Source organism: Copadichromis virginalis, linkage group LG20, assembly GCF_057382275.1.
Source record: "Copadichromis virginalis isolate Kocher_CV1m ecotype Utaka linkage group LG20, C_Virginalis_male_GT1.1, whole genome shotgun sequence".
NCBI lineage: Eukaryota > Metazoa > Chordata > Actinopteri > Cichliformes > Cichlidae > Copadichromis > Copadichromis virginalis.
The window spans coordinates 21,637,491-21,664,784 of record NC_140637.1 but is presented as its reverse complement, the minus strand read 5'-3'; the positions used below and the strand labels follow the sequence as shown (position 1 = coordinate 21,664,784).

The window sequence follows — 27,294 nt, the reverse complement described above, 5'->3', positions numbered from 1 at the left end:
TGCTGTAAACATTCATTAGAAATTTTTCTTTATGTTGACATGATAGCCTCTCCAGTTGCTGCGGATTTGTCAGATGCACATCCATGATGCAAATCTCCACTTCCACCACATCCCATAGGTTCTCTGCTGGACTGAGATCTGTGACTGGGATAGCCATTCACGTACAGCAAACTCATTGTCATGTGCACAAAACCAGTTTGAGATGATTTGAGCTTTGAGACATGGCAAGTTGTCCTGCTGAAAACAGCCATGAAAAGATTGGTACGCTGGTTATACATAGACATTAGCAATACTCAGGTAGTGGTGCTTCAGCAATGCTAGATTGGCATTAAGGGGCCCAAAGTATGTCAAAAAATGATACCACTGATAAAAGCCAGGACTGATGCCTGGTTTAATGTTGTTTACATCAGATTCTTACCCTACCGTGTGAATGTCACAGCAGAAATCAAGAGTCATCAGACCAGGCATTTTGGTGAACCATTGTTTAAAGCAGTCTGATCATTTTTTTTCTCGGAGAACTGCCACTCACTGGATTTTTTTAATGATCATTCTCTATAAACTCGAAAAATGGTTATGAGGGAGTTTCTGAAATGCTCAAACCAACCTATTGGGCACATCCAGGCTGCGTTCAAAGTCACTTAAATCACCTTTCTTACGCATTCTGATTCTTATGTTTGAAGTTGAACAACATAAGACAAGTCCGTATGTCCAATATGGCCTATCTAGGTCTGGACACTCTTTAAAAAAACACACCTAATCTCAAGAGGTTCAGTTCATGGTTAAATAAGTGTTAATAAATAAAATATGGATGTTTTCCCCCCTTCTCTTCATTTTAGTTTGTTTACGTCTTCTTGAATTTAGATGGCAATCATTACAAGCTTTCGTGTTAAGTTTTGAAGGTTAGGTGGGCTTTCATCTTTCAGCTTAAGTCTCCTCCTACAGTGTAAACTTAATATTGTTGACCCACAGTCTACGTGCGGAGCCTGATGTCATGGTCAGAGTAAAAGATTCAAAGCCACGGCTTATATATGCTGATCCCCAATAACACCTCTAGTGGGCTAAAGGGTGTCTGGTTACCCGGGGCCAGAGATTTGCCTTAAGATGTGTAATAACGCAAATGGTTTCTGAATGCATAAAATTGCTCTCAGCTGTAGTGAGATGCCCTACACACTGATGACCTGGTAGATTTAGCTCTTCAGTTGCACAAAGTGTGCATTGATCCTGACATGCATTCCCCTTACCATTCCTTATGGGTGTGCGCCTTTAACACAGCCTCTGGTATGAGATTTCAGGTCATGTGTAGGTGGTTTCCAGCCTGTTGACAGCTGATGACGACCTGCCAGAGCTGAGGAAATAGGAGACATGTTGGGCAAGTTGAATGTATTACTACTGTTAAACACCTATCAGGTTAGAAAGTGAAGGCCATATTATAGGGCTTGAAATGTTTTACATATATTGGAAACCGTCTTATGACAACATCTGTCTTATTAGTAAACAGCAAGAGAATGAGCTCCTCAGTACCTATACTGGTTAGACACACCGGTGTTGTAGTAAATATCAGTGTGACTATCAGTGCCATGGGTGCTGTAAATAATTCATTCAGGCACTTGTTGTGGTGTTGAACACAGATGCAGAGGTGTCCCTTAAACAAGGCTTCCTCAGTATACCTATGACATCATCCAGCATAATGTTAAACCAGCAACCTGATCATGACTTGCTGCTCATCTTCAATTTTCTTCCACATCACTGCTTTGCTGCCTAGATTTGTTCATTGGCTAGCGTGGTTGTGTAAGCTATACCTCAGAGTATAAATGGTATTTATGGCCCCGTACAGTCACAAAAGACCAACATAATGGCTCCCCTGTTCTTTGCTGTTCTTTTTATTTGTAGCTTTCCGCCTCACAACCTGTTACATGCTCGACTATTACCCGAATACCACCTGCTGTCTGTCTTGTTCCCGTTGTGTGTGTGTGTGTGTGTGTGTGTGCGAATGCATGTGTTGGAGGTTTTCTTTTAACATTTTTTTTTCATTTATTTTTGATAAGAGTCAGCTTGGTAACAAAGGGTTTTGTCTTTAGAAGATATAAAATCTGCTATATTGGAGGTATTAAGGTAGATTATGAAGTACACTCAATTTGGCTTTTTTTTTTTTTAGCATTCATTACATATTTGTGAGTAGTGTGTAAAGATTACGTTAATTCAGTTCAATTTTATTTATGCAGCGCCACATCACAACAACAGTTGCCTGAAGCTGCTTTATGACCATTAATTCAGATACAAGGTGCCATTGTCCAGTGACAGCCTCTTGTGTCATTAAGTAAACAGATAGTAACAGCAGTAACAGATGATTGCACATCTTCCGGTTTGTCCTGTTCCTGGAAAGCTGAGAACAACTTTGGCACCAGAGCCTCCCCAGGGTTTCATCTTGCACAATTGGGCGTTGTGTCTGCCTTTTTAATAGAACTACCTGCTGTACACCTTCTCATTTAGACACATTGTACTGAGCGCCTGGGTTGAACCTGACACGACCAGACGAAACACATCATGGATGCCTTTGATCCAGTCGGGCCCGTTCCACTGCCTGTGTAACCCTCTGTCTCTCTTTTCTCGCTTACACACTCTCTCTGTGTTGATACAAAGAGTTGTCTCTCTTATCACACTTTGTGCAGTTTGCTGAAGTCATCTCCTTCAGTGTCACAGCTGACACAACTGTGCTATTCTCTGCCACCCAACCACACACACATATGCACGCACACACGCACACATGAATAGAATAACGATTGTTCCTGTTTCCTGGCTATGCTGACATTATACAGCTGTTGAATGAGATCTGGTCCATTTTCCATCGGTCAAATGCATCACACACAAACACACATGTAGATACATCCACTTGTACCCAGTATAATCCTTGCTATCTTTTTTTTATTTTCGTTGTCTTCCTTCTCTGTCTCTGTCTGATGCAAGCATGCACGCACATATTTGTCCACGCACGCAAACACAAACACCAAGCGAACTCTCTGGCCTAATTCCACTCTTATTGATGTGTGTCTGTCAGTGAAAGAGGCACAGCACAAAGAGCAGCAATGGGCCTGTATGTGTGAGCTCAGAGCGAACAAAGAGCGGTCTATTCCACGCCAGCTCTCAGACTCTTCTGGAAACACTGCATTTTCTTGTTTAAGCTATAGCCATATTTTGAGTCCACCAACTGTATGTTCAGCAATGAACAACAACATGGCTGCTTCAGTGTCAGTGAATGCAAGCCAGATTGACCTCTGCTTTGGGTTCTTCATGCACAATGTCCTGTTTAGGAACAAAATTTAATGGCAAAGTCCTCATTAAATGTCGATATTTCAATTATGGAGCTGTTGAAAAAAACATTTTTCTCACATTTTGCGTATTTGCAGATTGTCTGTTTTATCATTTAACTTTCTGTAGCTCTCAGTATTATCGCTCTTGAGCTCCAGCCCTTTTTAAATAATATTTTTGTGTAATAATAACAATAATGGGTATCATTTTTCGCAAACTGGTGGTGAATCTGTGTTAGAAAGTCATTTTGTCTGAATGATTCTGCAGCTGTTTTCTATCCAGAGCTTAAATGAACATTTACAGCACAGTATGTAATATATTGCCAAGCAGAGCAACTGAACAGAGAGAAACAGAAACTTCAATAGAAGATTGTAGTTTTTTTTATGTGTTTATCACAATATCTTTCATTTCTTAAAGTGATAAACTGAGTCAGGTTGAGCCAAGCCTCTTCCTCCATTTCTCCAGTTAAGCTGGCAAATGAGAAGAGGACAAATGGCAGCTCAGTTGACTGGTGTGAGACACAGTGCTGTGAACAAGAATGTGTGTGTGTATTTATGTGAGGGACTGAGTGAGGGTGACAGAGTTCCAGAGAGGCCATTGTTCATGTGGTGATTTGTGATTTACCTTTGGCAGCGTCGCAGAATCTCTGAGCAACATGCTGACTCACACAGGCTGCTGCCCCTGGTTGTCACTGACGCTGTTGATCACTGATAATCATTATGTGGTGAGCAATCAAAATACATATTTTCACAAACAATTTCTTGCAGTATCCTGGTCAGCATACAGTCATGAAATGAAGTAGCTTATGTCAGAAGAACACAGCTGCTTTTAAAGATCCATCTGGTGTTCGTATGTTCTCTCTTCTTAAAGGTAGATTGACAAGGCTTGCTAAAACTGAATAAAGATGCAAGCATACACATCAAGTCTGACAATAAAGCGTTGTCCTCTAAAGACTCCTCAAAGAGGATTTGGTGTGATTATGAAACCGCAGGCAATCAAGAAAACACCCAATCCTGCAGTTGGGATCAGCCTGGGGATGAAGAAGGGGATTTATTAATATGGATGGATGGATGGATGGGTACCGGGGTGAAACAAGACTTCAGCTTCAGCTTCAGGATAGGATTAACTTTTATGCCTTTACTCGCAAGCTCTGAAAGAAATTTAATGCTTCATCATCAGTGATTCACACTTCCCTGTCGCTCACTGTGCCAGCGGACGATGCATGCGCGAATCTGTCTTCAAATATGCATGTATTATTGAGTACGGTGTACAGCTTATGCATAACTTGTCACCTTCTGTGAGAAACAGCTCAGGTGGTAAGCTTGGTTGCATAGAAAACAACATATTTCGAGCACGTCATCATGCATCTTTATTCAGTCTCATATTTAGTCTCATCATGGGAAGACTGTATCCACATGAGATCAGCTGAAGAAAGTTGTTAAGAACTGAATTCTATGATCAAATATTTATATTTTTTAATTTAGTAAGAGGTGTAAAGTTAATTATTCCCGGCAGGATTGGATATTGCAATCATTTGATATTATTATTTACTATGGAATGCGTGCCAGCGTAAAGATTGTAAGTACTAAATTTAAAGACCATAGTTAGCACAACCATATTATGAGTACTCAGGTGACTAAAATAAACCTGCTTAACACCTGTCTCACACTCTCTCACTCTCACTTTCTCTCTCTCTCTGGCAGGCAACAGTTGCACTTAACTGATTGGCACCATCCTATATCAACTCATAGCCTCCAAATTAATCATATTAGAACCCTGTGGCCTGAATCTGTCAGTTGAGCTAAGAGATAAGATTTAGGCAGAGAAAGTAAAAGCATCTGTGTGCATGCGTTTTACCTTGCTGAATTGAATGGAATGTTTTTATGTGCATGAATGCGTCTTCTTTTGGCAGTGACAGTGTAGCTGTTGCAAGAACTGATATGACACTTGCATGTTGCTTCATCCTCCACCCCCTTCTGTCTGTTGTGAGATGTGTGTGAGTGAGTGTGTGTGCCTGTCTGATAAACCTTGCGTTATTCTTTATGGGCAGGCAGTGCAGCTAAAGGAATGATATAGTTTGGGTATATAGCTGTGCCTCCCCAGGGTTTTGAATGATCTAGACTTGCTTGCTTGTTTTGCTGTCCTTAATGGGAGCAGCTTTTCATGCTGCAGGGAGACTCAGGCTGCCTTCCCATCTATGAGGTGATCACTGATCAACCAATAAGGTTGCTCAGAAAGACTCCTTCTATTTTAGCAGGTGTCTTCTCTGTTATTTTGCCGATGGCTTGTATTGTGTCAGACGGCACAGGATTTCATGCACTCTGTGACACTACTCTATATGCTGTTTCTGCTGAGGAAATCCTTATCCCTCGATACTTCCTCAGGGCAAGGAGAGAATGCCTTTGGGGATTTGAAATTACTTCCTTGAGAACCACACAAACACATGCAAACATACAGTGTTTGCATGTGTTTGTGTCTTCTGTTCAGTGGAGCGTACATATTCACGGTAGCGGATTGGAATCAGGAAGCGGTGCTGATATTTCTTATAAGGTCAACGACTGATGATTGAAGTTCTGAATCTTAAAAATGATTCAATCTTTGGTCTTTTTCCATCTGTCCATCTTCCTCTTAGGTAACCCAGACGAGTGAGTCACATTAGAATGACAGTTTGGCTGATGGTAGGTGGGTTTTTCTTCTTCTGATGTTAGTCATCATCTTTTTTCCCCTTCTCTCACTCCTCTTTTCATCTCCTCCTTTTTTACTATTCTGATTGCATCCCATCCAGGCTGTTTATAATCTTAACATGCACACTTATTTAGTCTATATTTTTCGTCTTTTTGCCTCTTTTGTGTTATTTTAATTGTGCTAGTTTACCAAGATCCAGCTTAATTTACTTTATTCCTACCCAATAATTGATAATGACATATTGACATTGAAATAATATCAATTATTATCAAACACTGGAACAAAAATGTTAAGATGCAAATGTTGTGTATGTGAAAGTTAGGGTTTGCACCTGGATCTAGGTAACTTTTCATCCACTCATAATCCATCTCCTTTCTCTGTGTTAGACCAGAATGACCACTTGTTCCTGAGTCAAAGATGCATGCTCCCTTTTGGATCCCTCTGACCGCCAATGAGCTGATCCAACCCTCCCATCACAGTCCAATCACCACTTCCACTGTCCTCTGCTGATCTCTGCTGTTTTCTAGTCTTCTCCCCCTCAGTCAGTGATCTAGTCTGACCATCTGCATGCCTGACAGAGAGGAAGGGAGGCATTCGCAGGTTGTTTGATTGGACAGATTCTCTCTGCTATTCATGAAGAGTCAGCAGGACAATATGCAGCAGGGAGACAAAAGTCAAATGGCGCCAGAGGGGGTGGGACCCAGTTCAGGTTCTGTGACAAGGGGGTCACAAGGCTCAGGTTTGAAGAGGGCCTTTTCTGAGTCAGATCACCCTTCCTTGATTAAGATGAGCCAAAACGCCAGGGCAAGCATGGGGGTTCTTGGCCAGGGTTTGAAGCAGCTGTTCCAACAGCAGCGTAAACGTCTCTCCCTCTCTCGCTCCACCATCACTTCCTCATCATCCTCCTCATCTTCCTCTGTGGTGTCAGCATGTGGCACTTCCCCTTGTGCCCCTGAGGATGCCTCAGAGTCTTGTTGTCCTGACTCTGACATCTTCTCTGCTCCTATGGTTCCTTCTGCAGCTGGCCAGGGCTCAGCCGCTGCAGGCATGATGAGGCGTGGGACCAGCCTGCAGAGCCGGCGAAGTAAGGGTTCTGGGTCGGGATCTGGGAGTGGAGATCGTGATCCTCTTCTGAAAGGTAGCCCTCAAGCCCCGCAACGCCGCTACACCCATGATCCGCAGCAACATATTAGCCGCCCACGCTCCTCCTCCACCACCGATACCACACCCAGCAGCCCTGCCCCAGGATATTCCAGCGGCGATGCATTGCTGTCATCAGGTTACCAGTCCACAGAAGAGACAGACAGGGTAGGTGACAGGAGCCATTAATCATAATCATTACACAAGTTTATTGATGTGCCTCTGTTTTTCTATTCAGTAGTGTCAGACCTCATTTGTCAGTGAACTGTCAAACAAAAGCTGAGGTTCATTTTGCTGCTAATGTAAATTTTCCTGCTGTTCAACAGTGAACGCTCTGAGATGGGCCTGCTCTGTGTCATTACTGCTGTTGGATTTTCCCAATGCTGACTATTGTTCTAGTAAAATTGAGCTATTATTCAAGGCATGCACACACATGTAGAGTGTATATAGAACGGTGTACTCCAAGGTCTGGCTAACTTTACTATCAAGAGAGACATTTTTGAGCAACTTTTGACATATTATAATAAAGGTGGCAGCCTATTAAATATAAATTAGCCCATCAAACTCAGTAATAGGAATAAATAATTAAAATCTTTTACCACATGTGATCACTCTGCAGTGGGCTGTTGCATGCATGCATTTTTAATTTAAGAATATAATAACATATGTTGTGTTGCATGTCTAAAGCATCAAAAAAGGTTTACTTATTTATTACCAACAAAACTGAACAATATCATGTATTTTTTAGCCAAGAGTCAACCTTTAAAGAAGAGTGACTATAAAGATATTATGGCCACTGTGAATCCTACCACTCGTATTTTAATATCCATAGTTTATTCTCCTCCCACTGAGACCTCTGAGTTTGTCCTCTCCCTGGATGTGAAGCATTTGACCATGTAGAGTGGGAGTATCTATACACAAACTTAGAATAAAATTACATTTTGGGTCAAAATTGGATAAAATTGCTATATCTCCCCATATGGAAAAGATACATATAAATCTTATAAAGTTTGTATCTGTCTTGTGTGAAACTTGTATGAAAAGCATACAAGAGTGAAAACAGATATAAGATCCCTTGAAAAATTATTGTTTTGGATACTTACTAAAACAATATATGAAGGTAATGAGAAAGTGGCCACTTTCATGAGTAAATCATATAAGTTTTTACTATTTCTTTTCCATATGGGTCTCCCCTTCAGTCCATCTTTGATAAGAAAAAAAAGCCACGTCCAGTTGTAATTTTGACTAAATTCCAGCCACAGAGGCAGTGAAAGCGAATTAATCTGTCCACGTATTGTTTGGAGTTCATATGTAAACTGACTTGAGGTTGCTGAAGTCATTTAATTGTATATAAATCTATGGCAGCCATGACAATTGAGGGTCATCAAAGTTAAAAGAATAAGACAATCAGGCCACAGACATATTAAGTGTTTCTTTAAAATCCTTGTATTGGCTGCACATTTTTGCAGTCACTTAAATGATGAATAAAAGTTCAAATGTTGAAAAAAAAATCCAATTAATTTCCATGTTCATATTTCTCAGTTAAAAAAATCTAAACCAAAGTGAGCCACAAGAGGTGGACAAAAGAGCTGCATGAGCTCCAGAAAAGCAGGTTCTCCACCGCTGGTGTAGTCAGTGTTGAAATATAGGCTCAGGATTAACAATAGACACATGCCCATATGAACACAACTAGAGGTGTAGCTTGTTTTAATTTAATTATAAAAAATCCTTTTCTATCATGCATCCACTTGAAGTAATAAAGGTCATAATCCAGCCTTTGGAAAGTATTTATACAAAGAACAAAAGTATATCTGAAAATATCATTATGTGATGCAGATTACGTAAGTATCCTCTAAAATGGGACTATTTTATGACCTGTTTGCCTCTTTGTCTTACAGCAATATAATAACTTCAGATAAACCTATAGGAATAAAGACTACTAGACTTTGTTATTCCTTTTCACTGAATGTACATGACAAAAGGTTAAGACAGCTTTCTACTTTCTGTCTTAAATAACTTCATTAGGTTGCCACCTGGATTGCTAAGCAATAAACAAAAGTTAAATAACTTTCCAACCTTATTACTGTGCTGTCTTTAAGTTCATTCACAAAAGTACTGTAAGGTGTGGCTTTTTTGAGGATTGCATGAGGAAAGGAAGACTAATAATTGCTGCAATTCAGTAGTTACCAGCTTCAAAATTCACCTATTAAGTAAAACTTGTGTAATAGATTTGCAATATTTTGATTGCTCTGTAACTGGATCATTAAGGGTAGACTGATGTGACATTTCTGCAGTGTCTGTTTCTTAAACTTTTTCACTTTTCTATTCCACAAAAAAGGCGATGTTCAATGACCACGAAATCTCAACCCCTAACTTGTATGTTAATTACACTGACATTGCTCATTGCTTTGTTTTGTTGCTTTTTTGTGGTGCAAAAAGAAACAAAAAACTGCAGACCCCACAATGTGTAAGCCATTGATATTCGTTTTTCTTTTTCTTTATTTGCTTGTTTTCAGCCATTTAGCTGCCGTTTCTTAATGGAAGTGCTTTTATCTTCCTACGTAATTTGCTTGTAAAAGTTGACCTTAAGTTCTGACTTTAACCACCTTTGGTGTTCCTGACTCCAGTTGTTTCTCATTACCACTAGAGGGCGCTGTTAGATCAGCCTTCCTGCTGTGAGCAGCACTGGGCTTGGTTCATGTGTTGGGAGTGTTTGCTTTATGAGCTCATGTTTGTTGTAGACCAGACTGATCCTTTTGGATAATGAAGTAAGCCATGCCAAGAAAAAGCATCAATGTGTCATAGACAGAAGGACGTCTGGCTATCTGGCTTTTAAGCCAGTGGTGGGGAGTAAGTCTAGGCCAGTGGGCCTTGATATCCACATTAAGCAGCAGGCTATAATGTGTGAGCTAAATTTAGTAAAGCCCTCTCCTCTTTCTTCATCTGTAAAACCAAGTATACTTCATTCCTGCATGAATGACCTCACCTTGAGTGACAGAGCAAGGCTGAGAGCCAGTCATCTGTGCTCCATTAGTCTTGCTGCTATGATGGACGACCATCAACCTTTCTGAGTTCTGCTGCTTGACCTTGGCAGAGGTTATAACCTGTCTGGCTCTTCTCTTAACTACCATCATAGTCATGTCTCCACACTACAACACAGCAATGCAATTAAGGTTATCGAGCGGTCGCCGTGGTTACCCTGAAACTTGCTTTCTTGGGACTACGCCCTGCTTAGGTTGTCATAGTAACAGCATGGTTGACCTTGGAGGTGTGTGAGGTCTGCTGCTAGTGGAGGTTGAGTGTTGCATCAAGAATGATGGATGTTCGGTGAACGATCAATTTTCTTCATTGATCGTCGCACTTCTTTTTTCTTTCTTGCTTTCTCCCTTTCTGAACATCCCCCCCCCTCGCCCCTCATTATTCCTCTGTCTTTCCCTCCCTGTCCCCCTCCTCTGTCCCTGGAGAGAGTTAATACAGATAGTCAGCTGGTCCCTCCTCCTTCTCCTCCTCCTCCTCTCCAATCTCCCCCTCCTTCCTCTCATCCTCTGCCACCACCTTCGCTTCACCCCACCCTTCAGCCTACTGACAGGAAGCAGGAGGCAACCTTGCCTTGTCCTAGATGAGTGAGAGCTGTGTGTGAATCACTCCTGTGTTCAGAAGAGGATGTGGAGGGTTGTGTGCATGTGTGAACGTAAGACCTCATTTCATCTGCGTTCCAGATTCTCTGAGTGTGTGTGTGTGTGTGTATTTATTGAATATTCTTTGTGTATAGACAGCCATGTGGTGTGAGTATTTTGTCTGAGTGACTGTATCTTGTGAGAGAAAGAGATTTGCTCAGGGGATCACTGTGAATATGAGTAGAGGGCAACACGGCTGAGCTGTTATTATCTCCTTTTGCTCTCCCTCCCTTTTTTTCACCCCCCTCCCCACTTGTGTTTGCATAGTAGATGACTAGAGCGGTGTGGACTACAAATGTGTGTGCACATGGATCTTTGGAGAGGATGGTAGCATGTGTGCCTTTGGCGTGAGTGTGGAGTGTACTATGTGAGGCGGTGTGTACTTTGGTAGGATATCAGCAGAGAGGAGTAGAACAGGGGATCCAGCTGTGGGTCCGTCACTCAGGCAGTCAGGATGGTGCAGCGCTTCAGTCTTCGTAGACAGTACTCCAAGGTAAGCTTAAACACACTTGGCTTGTCACTAAAACCACGTGTCTTCCTGTCTCCATGCTACAGATCCATTTACAGCTGAAGCCCGGTTTGTATTACATTTTTGCTGCCAGCCTTGTATTATCTCTGTAATACTTGTGTCATGCATTACCATTTTTCCATCTCTCTTCCTTTCTTTATCTTCCTGCTATTTGATAATATGCCAGAAACTGGGGATTCTTTGAGTTTGGTTCAGAAGAGCAGTCAAAATGAACAAACTGACTCTGTTATCATGTGCAGAGGCAGTTCATGATTAAGTATAAAGCATTGTTTGCTCACTTCTTTGATACCAGCAGTCTTTACAGTAAACTGATTTTCTTTTGATCCTTCATTCCCTGTTAAGCAATTCAGTCATCAGTGTGATCAGTGATCAGTGTTTGCACTTTATCTTCGCTCTTGTTAAACAGTAACTCATTCTCCAGTGGTGAGATTGGTAGCATGAAGTCGACTGGCGCCATTACAGAGGGACGTAATTATTGGTAAATGTTGTGTTTGATTATTGCTTATTAGGGAGCATTTATGACTCACTTACAATAACACTCTGTTGGCTGTGCTCTAAAACTGACTATGGGTTTAATGTATCTCTCCCCTGATGCCAGTGTTGTTAAACTGAGTAGAAGGCTTGTGTTGGAAATCAGCAGCAGGTCCGTTAAAAGCCTGCTGTTCTGCAGGTGGTGCTCAGCCTGTGAGCTATAATTACAATTAACTGCTGATTAATTGATTGACTGATTACACCCATACTATTTGTTCTTAACACCATGTTATAAGGCTGTCAGATGCTCATGTGCTAAGAAATGTCAGTGTGTACATGCGCAAATGCTCCGGGCAGACAGATGCACGGTGTCACTTTTAGAAAGACTAGAACCCAGAGTGATAGAGTATAATCTGGTCTACATCCTATTCAAAGAGAGACAAAGTGATAGAGTAGGAGTAAAAAGATATAGAACGTGAAAGGCTACAAGGTGCGAAATGCTCAGCTTCAGGAAGGCTGACTCATTTTGGACAGGAGATGGTGAGGGACAGCCGAGTAGACTCTGGTGTGATATGAGCTACTGAGAAGAAATAAAAACACCAGCCAAACCTTAAGGCTACTTCTCTCACACTAAGAGTTTTGTATCTGAGAGAGATGAAGCAGTCTTTGTCTTGGGAGATCATAATCTCCTCCAGGGCCTGTCTGCGAATGCTCACTATCCGCATCCCATCCAAAAGTGGGCTGTCGGGAAATACTGTAAAGGAAAGAGGTCGGGTAGGTGACCCCTTCTCTTTCCCTTAAGCCACATCTCCACATGCACACCTGTGTTCCTGTTCATCCTTTGTCTTCTGTTGTTTATCTTTTTATTTTGGCATGCTGTGCTCTGTAGAAAAGCCCCAAATCTGCACAGTTTTATAATTTGCTGATTCAAACTGAAAATGCACTCAAATGTGTGTTTTGTTATAGCTGTATTGTAAGATAGGATGTACTTTTTTTTGGTAAGTTATTTAGTTATTAAATGGTTTAAATTAGCTTATTATATTAAATTGAGTATATTTTACATTTGTTTTGAATTTAATACAAAAATTTTGATCCCGTCGTAATAATCAGTAACAATTTGACTGAAAACTAAACATGAATCTCAGAATATATGCAGCTCTTTTGCCTTAGTGACAACATTTTCTCAGGCTGGCAGGGACACTGTGAGCTTGTTGATAAATGTTTTCCTAACATGATATGACAGTGTTGTCTTGTCTGTCTTTCTCAGTCTCATCCTATCCATCCATTTTAGCCACTTGAAGGTCGCTGGGGGGCTGAAGCCTATCCCAGCTGTCACGGGGTGAAAGGTGGGGTACACCCTGGTCAGATCACCACTATATCATAGGGCCAACACACACAGATAGACAATTACACCAGTTTACTTAACATACATGTCTTTAGGCTATGGTAGGAATCCGGAGTACCCAGAGAGAACCGGGAACAGGGAGTACATGGAAACTCCACACAGAACAGCCCAGCTGGCTGGTGGATTTGAACCCAGCCAGACCACCAGACCTTTGCTAATCTCTGCAGCACTGTCCCCATGTGCTCAGATAAATATTCAGTGGGGTTAAGGTCCAGTGTCCTTGATTTTCCTGGCTTTATTTAATTGTTACAACGCGTTGAGTCATGTTAGCCTTCATAATCATGTTGTATGAATCTTTCTCTAAAAAGATGGATGCACCCGGGGAATGTAGCATCTCTGAAGCACAGGTTGCTCTTTCTACTAATCAAATTGTCATTGATTGAGTCATGTAATCAGCTCCAGACTAAAACGCCCCAACAGTGATTCTTTATGTATTGATAGTATCATTGTCTCTCATTAAATCTACCAGTATCACCTTTTCCATTCAAACACTGTGAAATGCAGGCATGTTTTAGCATGAGGTTTTGCTATTTCTTTTTTTTTTTTTTTTACTCTCCTGAGATATAGTTTAGAGATAGCTGCTCCTGCTCTGAGCTTCTTTTGTTGTTGAGTCTATAGTATCTAGTATATATAGCTTCTTCAATATGATAAGAGACAAATTGGTCTCTGACTAGCAGCCAGTGTAGGAATCCTAATATGGGAGATACGTGGTACATGATGAATCCATCTAGATGTCTGATGACTCTATAGTTTTTGGATGCATTGGTTGGAGGATGTGTTGCAATACCTGCCCACCAACTGCAGTATCTTAGGGTGGTGGGCAGCTCTGGGGACTGGTGCGAACTGAACTGTCTGCAACTTAGCGTCACAAAATAACAAACCTGAGGGTTGGTTGGAGATCCAAAAAGTCTCCATTACTGCTCTTTTAATAATGAAAGAGTTCATTCTTTTCTTTGTGGAGAATCTGGTCCTTCTGTAGTCTATAGGCCACATGTGCTAAAATCTGAGGGTGAATAATTATTGGCTTTTTAAATCTTTTAAGTTTTTAAACAGTGTTTTTATTCCTGATCTCCTAAAGATTCCATTTTTTAAAACACTGAGTGTTGTAGCCAGTTTCAGTGTGTTTTCTGTGGTCAGGTTGTTAATGATGTCTGGCAAAGAATAGATGTTTATGTAATAGCTTCATTTGGGCTCCCGGGTCACATTCAGCCTATTCAAGGAAGTCGCAAATGCACTGATTGAATAGAGGAAGTGACAGATTTTCATCTATATGTGGATCTCTCTGTTTGTGGTCATATACGTCTTTTACTCTTTCTGTGCTGTCTTTCTTTTGAACCTTTCATTTAGTGCACCTGAAATTTGTAAGTGTTTAAAAATTCAAATTAAACTCCTATGTCTTTTTTTTCAAACATTTTATTACTGCTAAAACAAGTCTAACAATTATTTGTTTTCTGTTAATTAGCTTCTTAAATCAAAAGTAGTCATCAAAATTAAACTAATTGAAAAATCCATAGCAGCTACACTTCAATTATGCATTTATGATTGGTAATTTTAACAGTTGCCCCTAATAGGACTGCTTTTTAGAAAGTGTTTGTTAAAAGCAATGACTTGTTAAAGAAGGGTTTGAGTTTTGTGTGTTGCTGTGGCAGTGTTTAAGAGAAAAGCAGAGGGGAGAAGTGTCGGTGGAAGGAACCGAACTTCACCTGGTCCCCCGAGGCTTGTTCTGTCCCTGCTACTTTAACATCCCCATCACTGCACTCCCATCGTCTCTCACCTCCTCAGGCTATTGGCTGTGTGTTGATGAAAGCGTTTTTGACCTTTGCATCAGGACAGAACAGCTCATCCTAGAACTATTTTAGTGACATTGAGTTTTTTTGAAATCGGCAAAAGACAAGCATGATGTCTCGCTTACCCAGAGTGCTGATGCAAATGAATGGTAAAGTCTTAACAAACCCCTGCCACAGACAGAAACAGAAGCAGGCAGTCAGACTCGTGTATAATCAAACAACTGAGTTTCGATTGACTTTTAGCAAAGAGAGAGAGCGCGTGTGTGTGTTTGTGTGTGTGTGGAGGCAGGGGAGAGCCACGGGGATGATGAAGCATGTGCTCTTAGTACACACTGGAGGTGATCTCATCTCAGCCTGTTCACTAACCACCAGCCTGTAGCAAATTTTGTTTTCAGGCTCTATCTGTGTGTTTGTGTGTGTGCTGTCAGTGCACCATCACGACTATGTGGTTGTTGACTGAAATTAGGATGCAGCATAAAGCAATCAGTTGGCAGCTTGTGATGTTGTTGACTTTCGGGCAGACACTGAAATTGTTCTCAAATGCTTCTGTCTTCCTTAACTTTCCCCTCCTAGCATTGTAGGGGAAAGTTTTCATTCCTGTCATCTCTCACTCTCACTCTTCTTTTTTTGCTTATCTATGAAAACAAAGTCTTCTCTTTTGTTCATGTAAGTGTGTAAATATTGCCTTGTCTACTTTTTCTGAGACCATTGAGTTCAACTAAAACATCAGTGATGTGTTTCTGTCGTGGTTGATTTAAATTCTATACTGTGGCTGATCATTGATCACCTAAGCAAACACTAATATCAACAGTGGATTTAATACAATGGATGCTCTGTTCTTTATCACATCTTGTTTTGAGCTCTCTCATTACTTGTATTACTTGCTTGCTGTGACTTTTGTGTGTCTGTGCAAGTATTTGATGTGTTTGCTCAAATAAGCATCCAATTTAGTCAAGTTCTTCACCACTACGAGACACCAGAACATTTTCAGTGCTTTACTTGGCTGATAAATGTAATTCTTTGGCAAGATATTTACCCATCTGGTGTTTTGGTGTTTCCAGAGATTGCAGTAAGGTCTCCCCCACTTCTTGACACTTTGGCAAATTTGGAGTCTATAATGACCTGCCAACCAGTAAGTGTTATGACATATCATACCCTATCCCACGTGGATGCTTTGTAAAGATTACTGGTAGAAGTAATGAAGTATGATTATTGTGAGAAGAATTTGTGTCCAATTTTTGCAGCACAGTATGAGGTAAGGTCACCATTTCAAATTTAGCCAAAGATATATTTAGAGATATTTCAAACTGTCATCTTGGACTGCCCAAAGTCATGCAATACACGTGTCCGTTTGCGGATGTGTGGGCAAATGTTCTACATTAATTTGATTTCTCCTTTTATGCAACTACCTGTAGTTCTCTATTTATCTTTCAGACTCTGAGATTTCTCCACTTGTGGGAAATCTCATGCGGTTTCCTCCAGCATCTAAAATTAAACCCGAAGTTTCCTTGCTGAACAAGCATTTGAATCTGCTACACTGCTTGTTACTCATGTGTCACACTTCCTCAGCAGCTTTTCTGACTTCACTGTTTTGATCTCCACACCCCATTTACCTTGTCACTGTTTTCCTTGTTTCATGTCTTAGAGGCAGTCCTTCTTAAGCGCTCACTCTCTCGGGCTTCCTCTCATCTGTGTCCAGTGCTCAGACAGTGTAGCCAGTTACCCGTCTCCATAGTAACAGGGTGATGTTCAAAGAGGTTTGCAGCAGCTTTGCTCAGCTGAATGCTTGCAGGTTTGCTGTCAGATCTCGCAGCCACCTCATCTGCTTGAGTAGTGCAATAACACCTTCCTAGAGGAGAGAGAAGTGCTTCCTAAAATTAGACTCCTGTGCAGTTTTCCAGATCTTCCAATCTAATGTTGTACACTATGTAAATAAGCACTTTCTTGTCATGTGGAATGGCATCATATCGCTTGTTCGCTTATTGCTTATGACTATTTCCTGTTTTCATTCTCTTTTAATGTAAAGTTGGAATTTGGCAGTTAGAATAAATTACTTGTATTAGGCAATTTACCAGACCCCAGCTGGAGTTCTTTACAGTAAATGTCTAACTCTAGAGTAGATTTCGTGCTTAGGCTTTAGTATGCAATGTGTGCATACATATGCACTGTGTGTGTGTGTGTGTGTGTGTGTGTGTGTGTGTTTCTGTGTTTTCCTTTGTGTGTGCTTGAACTCTACACCTCTCTGTTTGTGTTCCCTTTGAAGCATATCCTCAACCTGTTTAATTAAGCTCTTGAATATTCATGTAGTTGTACATATAGGCCAACGCCTTTTTTCCGGTCCTGCATGCTGTTAGTATTCACAACACTAGTCTGGCACTCATGCTCACAGCAAAGGTTAACAGTTAATGAATAAAAAGTCATTTTATGTGTGAAATTCTTGTTGAAACGTCCCTCCAGATGTTATGGTGTGAAAGGAAGAAAACAGGAAAGACCTCTGTGTTGAGCTGGGGTAGGGGAATGTTTGAAACACTGATGCAATGGTGTATGGGTAAAGGTCGATGTTGATCAGAAAGATGGATAGACTTTTGGAGAAAAGAAGAAAATCTCTGAGGTTCTTTTTTTTTCTCTCAGTTCCCTCTTAGTTTTCTAATCTGGGTCTGAATGAGGAAGAAGCCTGCTGTGCCTTCTTTGCCTATTCTATTAATAGACAACTGTCTGAACCAGTGTTAACCAAGTTCACTTTCAAGTGTGTCTGAATGATGTTATTTATCTATAACCCCCCCCCCCCCAGAAATATATATTTATGCAATTTTTAAGGTTTCCATAATCTTGTGTGTTACTAGACCTCTTTGTCTCTTGTGAGAAAGACGCAGTTGAAAGTAGCTTTTGTTAGACCTCTTTATTAGAGCTTTTCCAAAGATGAATTGCATTTTTATGTTTAATTATGTGGTTGCTTGAGTACACCGCCACCCCCTCTTAAAATAATATGATTTAACTTTAACCATATTTAAAAAAAAAAAAAAAAAAGGTTTAATTGGGTGTCTGTGCATGAGGTCGCGTGCATATATGTGCACATGTCAGCAAGAAGTCTCCGTGGGTCATCGTTTGTGTATTTATTTTGGTCCTGCAGCTGGTCCTTCCTCTTTGGCCTCGTGTGAGTATATGTGACACTAGTGTGGGCACGCATGTGTGTCTTTGTTGTTTTCTCAGCCGTTCCAAGGTTGCTACATACTTGGTCAGTCACTCGCTGAGAATATTTGGGTCAACCTTAACCTACATGTCTGTTCCCCGGACACCGTCCCCTGTCCCAGTCCATCTTTAGTTTGCACACTGCTTGCTTTCATTTATCCAGCTGCCAGTATTAGCTCTGAATTTGATTTCCTTCAGCTTGGTCGTCAAAATAAACTAGCTGCATCTATCTGATGAAGTGTTTTCTTTAGTTTTCTGCTCCTTATTCAGATAGACCAGCGGATTGTTTTCAAAGGGAAATTGCTCATTCTGAGAGATGGAGAGCAGAGAAACAGACTAAGAGAGGTCGTGCTCTGCATCCCTGCCACTCCCTGTGCAGTCTATATCATTCGCCTGACTCTGTTGAATTATGGATGAAACTATTTATCGCTGAGCTCAGCTCTGCTCCACTGACCCACTTGCACACACATTTCAAATCTGGTCAGAATCTCTCGGGAAATCTCATCATATTTTCCTTTTTACTAATAACCAGAGCCATTCCTCTCATTCTCATGTGTGTCAATTTGTAGCAATCCCAGGAATCTCCATTTTCTCACTGTCCACCTCTTACAAGGTCTCCCGTCTGTACTGGACATCACATCATTGAAATGAGTTGTGTTTTTTGTGTCAAGAGAGAGTTTATATTGAATTTGATTGTGGTTGCCTTTTCCTCCTCATTGATATAGACACATCTTTAATTTTCTGGCAATATCTCCTCTCTAGATCGCCTGTCTTGTAAATTAATATAGGCAATTACATTATTTCTACTTTCCATCTCCATGACATGTCCCTCCTTCATCTCTGTTCATATTATCAGCCAACAAGTCATCTGTGTGCTTTGATGTTACTCACTAATCAGAGCTGAATTGTGCTACAACAAAGGCCTGCACGTCTGTCAGCAGGACAAGTGATAGCGGAAGAATGCAATAAAAATACAACAAAACCTTGAGTTTATTGACAGGAAACCTGTCAGGAAATGAAATACCAGACAAAGCACTAACACAGGGGACAGCAGTCGACACACATCATGTAGCATCGTTGTGCTTTAGCTCCCCCTTGTGGATAATAAGCAATACTACTCATTGAGTAGTTGGTTGTGTAAATTTGTGAGATTCTCTTATAGTTTTATGTTTTGATCTCTTGATCTCAATAGCAGCAGAAACTAATTTATTAAACCAGGTATTATTTATTAAAATGTAGACCTATGTTGAATATGTCAGATAATACGGGGCATCAATCTTTAATGAGAGCAGGTAGAGTAGCAATGGCAGGAAAGGGGCAGACAGAGCTGTTATAAATTATGGTTGTATTGAATCACTTAAATGGAACTGGGCCATCATTAACTTAATAAATGGCACATGTAAGTAAAAAAAAAAAAAAAGTTTAATTTTCACCAAAGAAACCCAAGCAGTGTATTTCCTGAGTCACAAAAATTATGTTTGTGTGACTCAGGATAATGCATGCATAACATGCACGCAAACGTATTGCTTGATTGCGTGCATATGTTGTGAAATTAGTCTCAGTACACAAGATACCCAGAGCCACCAAACTTTGTTTTTCAAGATAGTCTTAATCTGGAAACAAGAGAAGAAGATTTTCATTAGATTTAGCTGCCCTGTAACGACATGAGCTTCCTACTAGACAAGTGCCTCTACTCATTATCTGTCTTCCTGTTATGAAATCGGCTGCTTCTTAGTGGAGGCTTGCAAAACTTCTGAAACAGTACCCAGAGGCCAGACCATCCAATAAGTCTGCTTAAAAGTGAGTAGTGAGATTAACACAGAGGCAAAAAGTGAGAAGAGGCCAGACTAAATAATCCTCCAGGGCCAAAAAGCTGGGACTGCTTGTTCTGGATTCTTCATCTTCCTGCTTATGAATAGGCTGGCTGTGTTTGGGCTTACATACTGCCCCATGGTACCGAACATTGTGCAGCATCCTGCCAGACTAAGTCTGCATTTTGGGTCGGTGCCCTTTCTGTTCCACGTTGCATAACCAGGATGACTGAGTATAAACAGAAGCAGGGCCAATAAATGCCAGCTACCACCAATAGACCAACACCGTGTCTCCCCATGAACCCACTCTTATGTTTTCCTGCACGTATACGCACACTGCTTTCCTGTGTACACTTTGACACATCCATTACTCACATCACAGCATCACATCCACATTCAGACTTAGAAACTTAATGGAAAACCAAAAAAACAACAAAAAGGTTCAGGTGCTACAACATACAGGCCTTTGAGGCTGTTACAATACAGATATTTAAGCCTTTTATGAAACTGTATGGCTGCTGTGTTGACATTAATGATGTCTACATGACTTCGAAACCATTGTGTGTAGTTCTGTACTGCAGTTTTTTGTTACATATTAGCTGAATAATAGACAGTTATTGGCTACGTCTGTAGGCTGATATCAGCCCGTGTAACGGCCTCACCCACTTTATGAGGCTATCATTACTGCAGGTAAATGGGCATGCCATGTATATGTAGTTTTCCACGGCCTCTGCAGTAGGCCCTGAACAAGTGTGCTGGCCTGTGACTATTTTTATAGTATTTGTTTAGCAAAAAGTAGCTCCAGTGAAAATAAGGTAAAGTATATCAGTAGTTCAGGAAAGCGACTGTATACATTTATCTACGCGTGAAACCCTTCTAATGATTTGATTGAAAATCTGGTAATACTTAAATTCATTCTGAACACATGATTACTTGTCAGATGTCGAATGTTTTGCATTCACAGTTGTCAGTTTCAGCACAGGACATGATAACAGATAATTGTTTGGGTTGTTGTTATGGACATTTCTTTCTTTTCCTTCCTGTTTGGCTCTTGTCGAAGCCAGGAATTGGCTGGCTATGAAGATGTTTCACACTCTTGGATGCCACCAGCTATAAATGTCCATGTGTATAAAGTGCTCAGGGGTTTATGTAACTGCTAATAGGGCCATTGATTATACTGGAGCCTAGACTAGTGAGAACTGGACAGCCAGAGTTGGAAAGAGGGCTTTTTGTTATGGGGGAAGGTATTGTTGAAGAAAGCCAGAGGCCCGAGTCATGGTTATCTCCTCTTTTAGGCTTGAATTACCATCAGTCTGTGCAGACAAACCTCTCACTCTTCTGCCTTTATGTAACTGCTCATCTCCTGCCACCAGACCATACTACACAACTTACTGTCACATGGAGCGAGCTGTGGTGTTACCCCTGCATAAAAAAACTAACAACTTTTGTTTAATTCTGCAGTTAGATGCAAAATTTCAGGACAAATGCATCTAACTTGTTGCTCCAGTTATAAAAGCTCAAGGTTAAGGTTTGGAAGGGTTTTGCATTGTATTGTTAATCTTTGCATAACTTTCTGTTTATAAAACTTAGAGAATTTATCCTTTCCTAAACCACAGTCCAGTTACATCAGACCCAGTCTCTTCTTTGTCTCTTCTGGATTTTTCCAGAACTTTTTTTTGGCTGTGGAGCACAGACCTGGCTTTAATTCAGCGTTAAGCTCTGTCCTCTGAACGACACTTTCCATTATTATGGCCCTGTGCGCTGGCTGAGTAAACACATCCACACGAGTTGTTTTCTGTGTCTTTGTGTGTGATGTCATCAGCTCACAGCACTGTTAGTTCAAAACAGTATTTTTTTAAGAGAAAGAAAAATCCTTACTGTTAAACTCGTGTTTTTATTTTTTGATTAAAAATGTAAAAAAGGACAATACAGATACATTTTACCAAGTTAGAGTAACAGCGGAGGTAATCAGACTTGAGCTTTAAGTGTCACCATAACAGGCGGTGTGGTTTATACCATCACAGTTGTTTTAGAGATAGTATAATATTTTTATATATTATATTCTCTGAAAGCGCATTTGAAACCTATACATTTTGCTGTTTAACTTAAAATATCTAATCACTTGGCAGCACTTCATTGCATTTTAGGGAGATAACCTGCTGAACTACAAAATGAGAACCAGAATAGAGAAGAATGGTAATTTAAGTTCATACAGGCTTACCAAAATTGGACAATAGAAGACTGCAAAAATAGCGTCTGGTCTGATGGGTCTCAATTTCTGCTGTGACATTTAGATGTTGAGGTTAGAATTTGGCGTAAACAACATGAAAGCATGGATCCATCCTGCCCTTTCAGTGGTACAGGGTGACTGTGTAATTGCATGGGGGATATTTGCTAGTCACACTTTCAGTACCAGTTGAGCATAAACCACACAGCCTACCTGAGTAGGCTCAATTTAATAGAGCGCCTTTGGGATGTGAAGGCAGAGGGGGGTCCAGTGGCATACTGCACCTAATAAAGTGGCCGATGAATGTATGTTGATGACTTTATTACAGTGGTGGTGAGTTTCCTGCTGGTTTTGGCTAAAAACCAGTTAGAGGATGTCACAAATCAATCTATGTAGGAAAATCACTGATGTATCATAGTAGACTGAAGGTGTGTCATTGACTGGAAACGCATGCTTATTCTTTACTGACTTTAAACATCACCAGTTCAGCAGGTTTTTCCCCTTTTCTATATCTCTGCAATGCAGTTCTTTGTTATTTTTTTAACGTGAGTAATTGTACTGGGTCTAAATAAAACTTATTAATTCACATTCATTTCCAACTTTGCTCTTCAATGCACCATCCAGATGTCTCTTAGTGAACCTGATATATGCATATTAATCTTAACTCCTTAGTGGTAACCTAAAAAGTATTCGAACAAGTCAAAATAATATATAAATTATGTTTAATCTGACATCAAAATGTTAAGGATAAAGTTAAGGCTAAATATTCACCAATATGCAAAAGATGTATAATCTAAAATGAAGACAAAACTGTGTTTTGACACAAAATGGAATAAAATATTCTCTCTATTAGCTTTTGTGAGTTTCCTCTGAGTTTCAGTCAGCTTTGCTTTCAGTTTTTTCCCCCCAAAAAGCGATCCCATTGGTGCTTTATGGGATTTAGGTCAGGACTATGGGAAGGGGCATTTTAGAGCAAACTGGACTCATAATCATGAGTCCAGTTTGCTGCTGGTCTTCATTGCTCTGCTTGTGTTCCTTCTGTTATAAGTCAAGACCTCTGTTTTTGAACATTTTGACAATATACTGTGAAAAGTGGAAGATTAGGTTATTTTCTGGTCTGGTGAACAGAGTGGCCTTATTTTATAACACTATTTATTGCTTGATTCCTGAGCTCAGTGGGTTGTTTTTGCCCGTTTGTGGAGTTGTTTTTAATTAAATCCAGGGCACTTGTGGATGGAGATGGACAGAGTTAGTTGAAAAATCTGAACTTTTCCAAAAGAATTTTAATTTAAGAAGTAATGTTGTGCTTTTTACTTTAACAACCTGATTCATTAATTATTTACTTTTGGTGCCATTTTAATGTATTGTAAAGACATAATCCTTCTATTACTGTCTCAGTTAATGTGTAGCTACTAGTAATTAATTTCTGTCAATGTAAATAACACCTAAAGTGAGCCACAGCTGTTCTTTCTGTCCCCTAATTTTAGCCAGCTAATGTGGTGCTAATGAGGTATAGCTGCCTCTGAGGCTAGCGTCTCTATTTATTTCTGTTCCGGTGTCAGTCACTTGTCATGGCATGAGTGCACCACCACCTGTGATTTGTGTCATTGAAACTTTGCTATTTGTTGCATGTTGTTAATCCCACCAAAGTTTATGCTGAGTCACTGTGAAAGCTTGATCATTTCTGGATAGCCAAGAGTCGCTGAAGGCCATATTTGCCGTGCGAGAGAATTTGACTTCAGGCTGGTATGACACTGACAGTAGAGCAAAAAAATGTGTGCCATTTAATCACAACTGATGGGAAAACACCTGTCAGAAGTTCCAGTCATGGATTCCCCGAACAACTAAAGGGTTACGGTTAAGACGCCTCTAAGAAAATGTATCTGTACTTGTGCTCCCTGTAGTCTTGTTTTTAGAGGTTTTTACAAAGTGAGGATTCACCCATCTTTAAATTATTACTTTTTAAAGTTTGTTACTATTTGAAAAACTGCCAGGCTCAACTACTTAACTGGTAACTGGTAGTTAGCTGGTTAACATTTTACCCTAGTTAAAACTAGATTAACTGACAACACTACAGCAAACATTATTTGGTATTAGTAATCCAGATTTTTTAGCAAATCATTGTAAACTACTAAAGTAAGTTAATGCTAAGCCTTTGAGTGGGAGACCCCATTTCTTTGGGTAAAAGTTAAAGAGACGGTCAAAAGTATATACTGTTTGTCTGAATGGGAATTGTTGCCAGTAAAGGGAAAATATTATTATTCGTGGCTCTACAGATGTGCAGATATAGTTTAACCTATTTTTTCTATATTTACATTTTCCAATGTAAAGCCTTGGCTCAAATTTGAAACCACAGATTCTGCCATGTGTCCCTTTTATTCAGTACTGGGGTCAAACATACACATCTCACAGCGAGTTGGACTTGTTCTTATATAAGCACTCTTCTCCCTAATTCCTACCCGCTCTCTTCCGGTCCCCAAACCTCTCCTGCTTTCCCATTAAACCCTGTATTCGCGCTCCTGTTGCCCTGCTCCTCCTGTCGGCTTGGGCACAGAAGTCTTCAGTTGCCCTCGTCCTGCCATACCACTCCACACCATTCCCCCTACACCCACTACTTCCAGTGCTTTTTCTTTCTTTTTTTCTACCTAATTGTACACCACAGTTTCATCATGACGCGAAAGACTCTGAGGCTCATAAAAAGGTGTTTGTAGTATATTTGGATGCCAATTTGTGCTTTAATGCAGTGAAAATGATCAACCTGAACGCAAAATTACAACTGTGTGCCGTCTCAGTTCTTCTGGACTGTTTACTAACAAACACTGTTTTGCACTCTAATTATGGCCATCCTCTCTATAAATTACCAATACTCCACTGTTTTGTAGCACAGGGACCCAATTATAGGCTTATATTTTTTGAATTGCAGCCTTGCGATGATCATACAACTGTATAATGTCAGTCCTTTCTTGTTGTTTGATTTCTCCAACTTAAACTAGAATTATCCACGCATTAGTGCTTTTCTGCTGGACAGTTATTTTGTTCAGTGTGGGTTTTTTTCTTTTCTTTTTTGATCAGTAGAAGCATCTAGTCCAGTCTGTTACAGCGTGATCACTCAGTAAACTGATTGGCTGAGACAATCAAACTGTGATAATTAAAAGGAGGGAATGGAAAAGTTCTCTCTCCTTTTTTCTGCCTGAACTAGCTAATGTTTTGGAGCTGAACTGGCCTAGAAACTCAAACAGAAGAAAAGCCCCCCTCCCTCCCTTCATGAGGCTTTCTCACAACCCCTCTCTCTTTTGCGCCTTCTCTCACTCCGTCTCCCTCTCACTGACAGCTCCTGGTGGGATCTTTTTTTCTTCTGTGCTCCTTTTGCTCCCCTCACATCCGTTCTCTGGGTCTCTGCCTCTCTGCCGCTCTTTCCCCCCGTCTGCGGATTTTATGCCCGATGGATGCTTTGAACGCTTAACTTCGCAGTAAACTCTCCCTGCTTTTATCCCAGGCTACATCCAGCGCAGCGAGCCTTCGTATGATTAACATTCTCTGTACTGTCACCCACCCCCAAACATGCGTTAGATGGGCTCATTGGTCCAGAGGAGTCTTTCTTCTTCCACTAATGTACGCTCTCTGTGGGAGTCGTGCCTGTCGAAGTGCATTGGCTCTGCACAGGCTCTCTGTCTGAAGCGTGTGTTTGAACTCAAACTTCGTCCATGGGCTTTGAGGAGCAGCAGCCCTGTGAACCAGCAGCAGAACATAATGTAGACTCTGCAGCTATCAGTAGTCATGGTACATTGCTGGAGTGACTGTGCATTTTATGGATTCTGGATATTCAATCAAGCCAGCAGTAATTCCTTGTCCAGTGGGGTCTTTGCAACTGTGGACTTTGAGTGAAGTGGACTTTGTTTGGAAGAAGTGTCCTGACTGATGTGTGCTGTGCCAGACCCAGGCTCCTCTCCTTTTCTTTCACTGTATTTTTTTCCCCGAGAGACACACAAACAAATAGAGAGACCAAACAAATATTCCACTCCAAGCTGCACGCATGCGTGTCCCACTCATGGAGGTCATCCTTAACCTGGTAACTGCTGACACCTCTCCACTTCCTACCCCCAACACCACAGTGAGTCTCCACATGTGTATATAGTGTGTGAGGTTGTTTGTTATGTTTGTAAAGACTGTTTACAGTCTTGTAAAGGTGTTTATAGCGATATGGTGCTTGCTTACATATCAGTTAAAGTAGGAGTGCTGTGTGCACTGTGTCTGTAATAAATAAAACACAGATGTCTTGCTCGAAAAAAGGATTTTATCCTGAAGTGTTTTTGCAGTAGTGAAAATACTTTTTTTTTTTTTTTTTTTTTGCACTCTCCTTTCCTTAGTGTGTGCACTGATAGGCTTTGGCTGTATTATAGTGATTAGTAATGAAACTTTGTGGATTCAGCCATTCACGAGTACATGTGTTGAGTAAACTGCCCCTTGTTCAGCATCACATGGAGTTTAGTAATTTTCCATATCCTGTGAATGGAGTTCATTGTTGCCACGTTGGATACACTTAAAGGAAACAACAAGTGGATTTTCATCAAATCATCAATTTCAACTGAAATCACAAGATGGTGATGCAGGGGAGCAGAAAGTAGGGTTGGGGTTAAATGTGGCACATAGTAGTCCAATGCACAAATGTTTTATATTAAAATGACAATAAATAAATATTAAATGCAGCACCAGACTTTTTGGGCCCGTGAACGTTCCACTAAAGGCCTATTTCACACATAACCTACCGCAACTAACTAAGTGTTTGACCGTGTGTTTGCACACAGTGTCAAATGCTCAAACGCTCGTAAATTCAGATCTGTTAATAAAAGATCACTCAGTACTGTTAAGCTGTTACTTTGATGACTGTGTTCACTCTCTGATATCTACGCTGTACGGTTAAAGATCAGATCAACTAATCAGCAGTGTGAAGTTCAGACAGTCATGGATGACCGGCTTTGATGCAGGGTGTTTAATAAAGTCACAGAGATACGAGTCATATAAATGGAGAGGCGACAGCTGTGTAGTGCAAAATGAACAGAGCTGAAA

The 27,294-nt window shown here is 40.6% G+C and overlaps 1 protein-coding gene across 4 annotated transcripts in view; it reads left to right on the top strand.

Moving 5' to 3' along the window:
* The window catches only part of tmcc1a (transmembrane and coiled-coil domain family 1a), a 45,878-nt gene that overhangs the window by 6,698 nt on the left and 11,886 nt on the right, over positions 1-27,294 (top strand). For 2 of the 4 annotated variants that reach the window (XM_085442856.1, XM_085442857.1), the window contains exons 3-4: positions 5,939-5,984; positions 6,378-7,299. In XM_085442856.1, the coding sequence (XP_085298982.1) occupies positions 6,625-7,299 (675 nt within the window). In that variant the 5' untranslated portion in view covers positions 5,939-5,984; positions 6,378-6,624. The other 2 variants (XM_085442859.1, XM_085442858.1) reach the window with 2 other exon arrangements.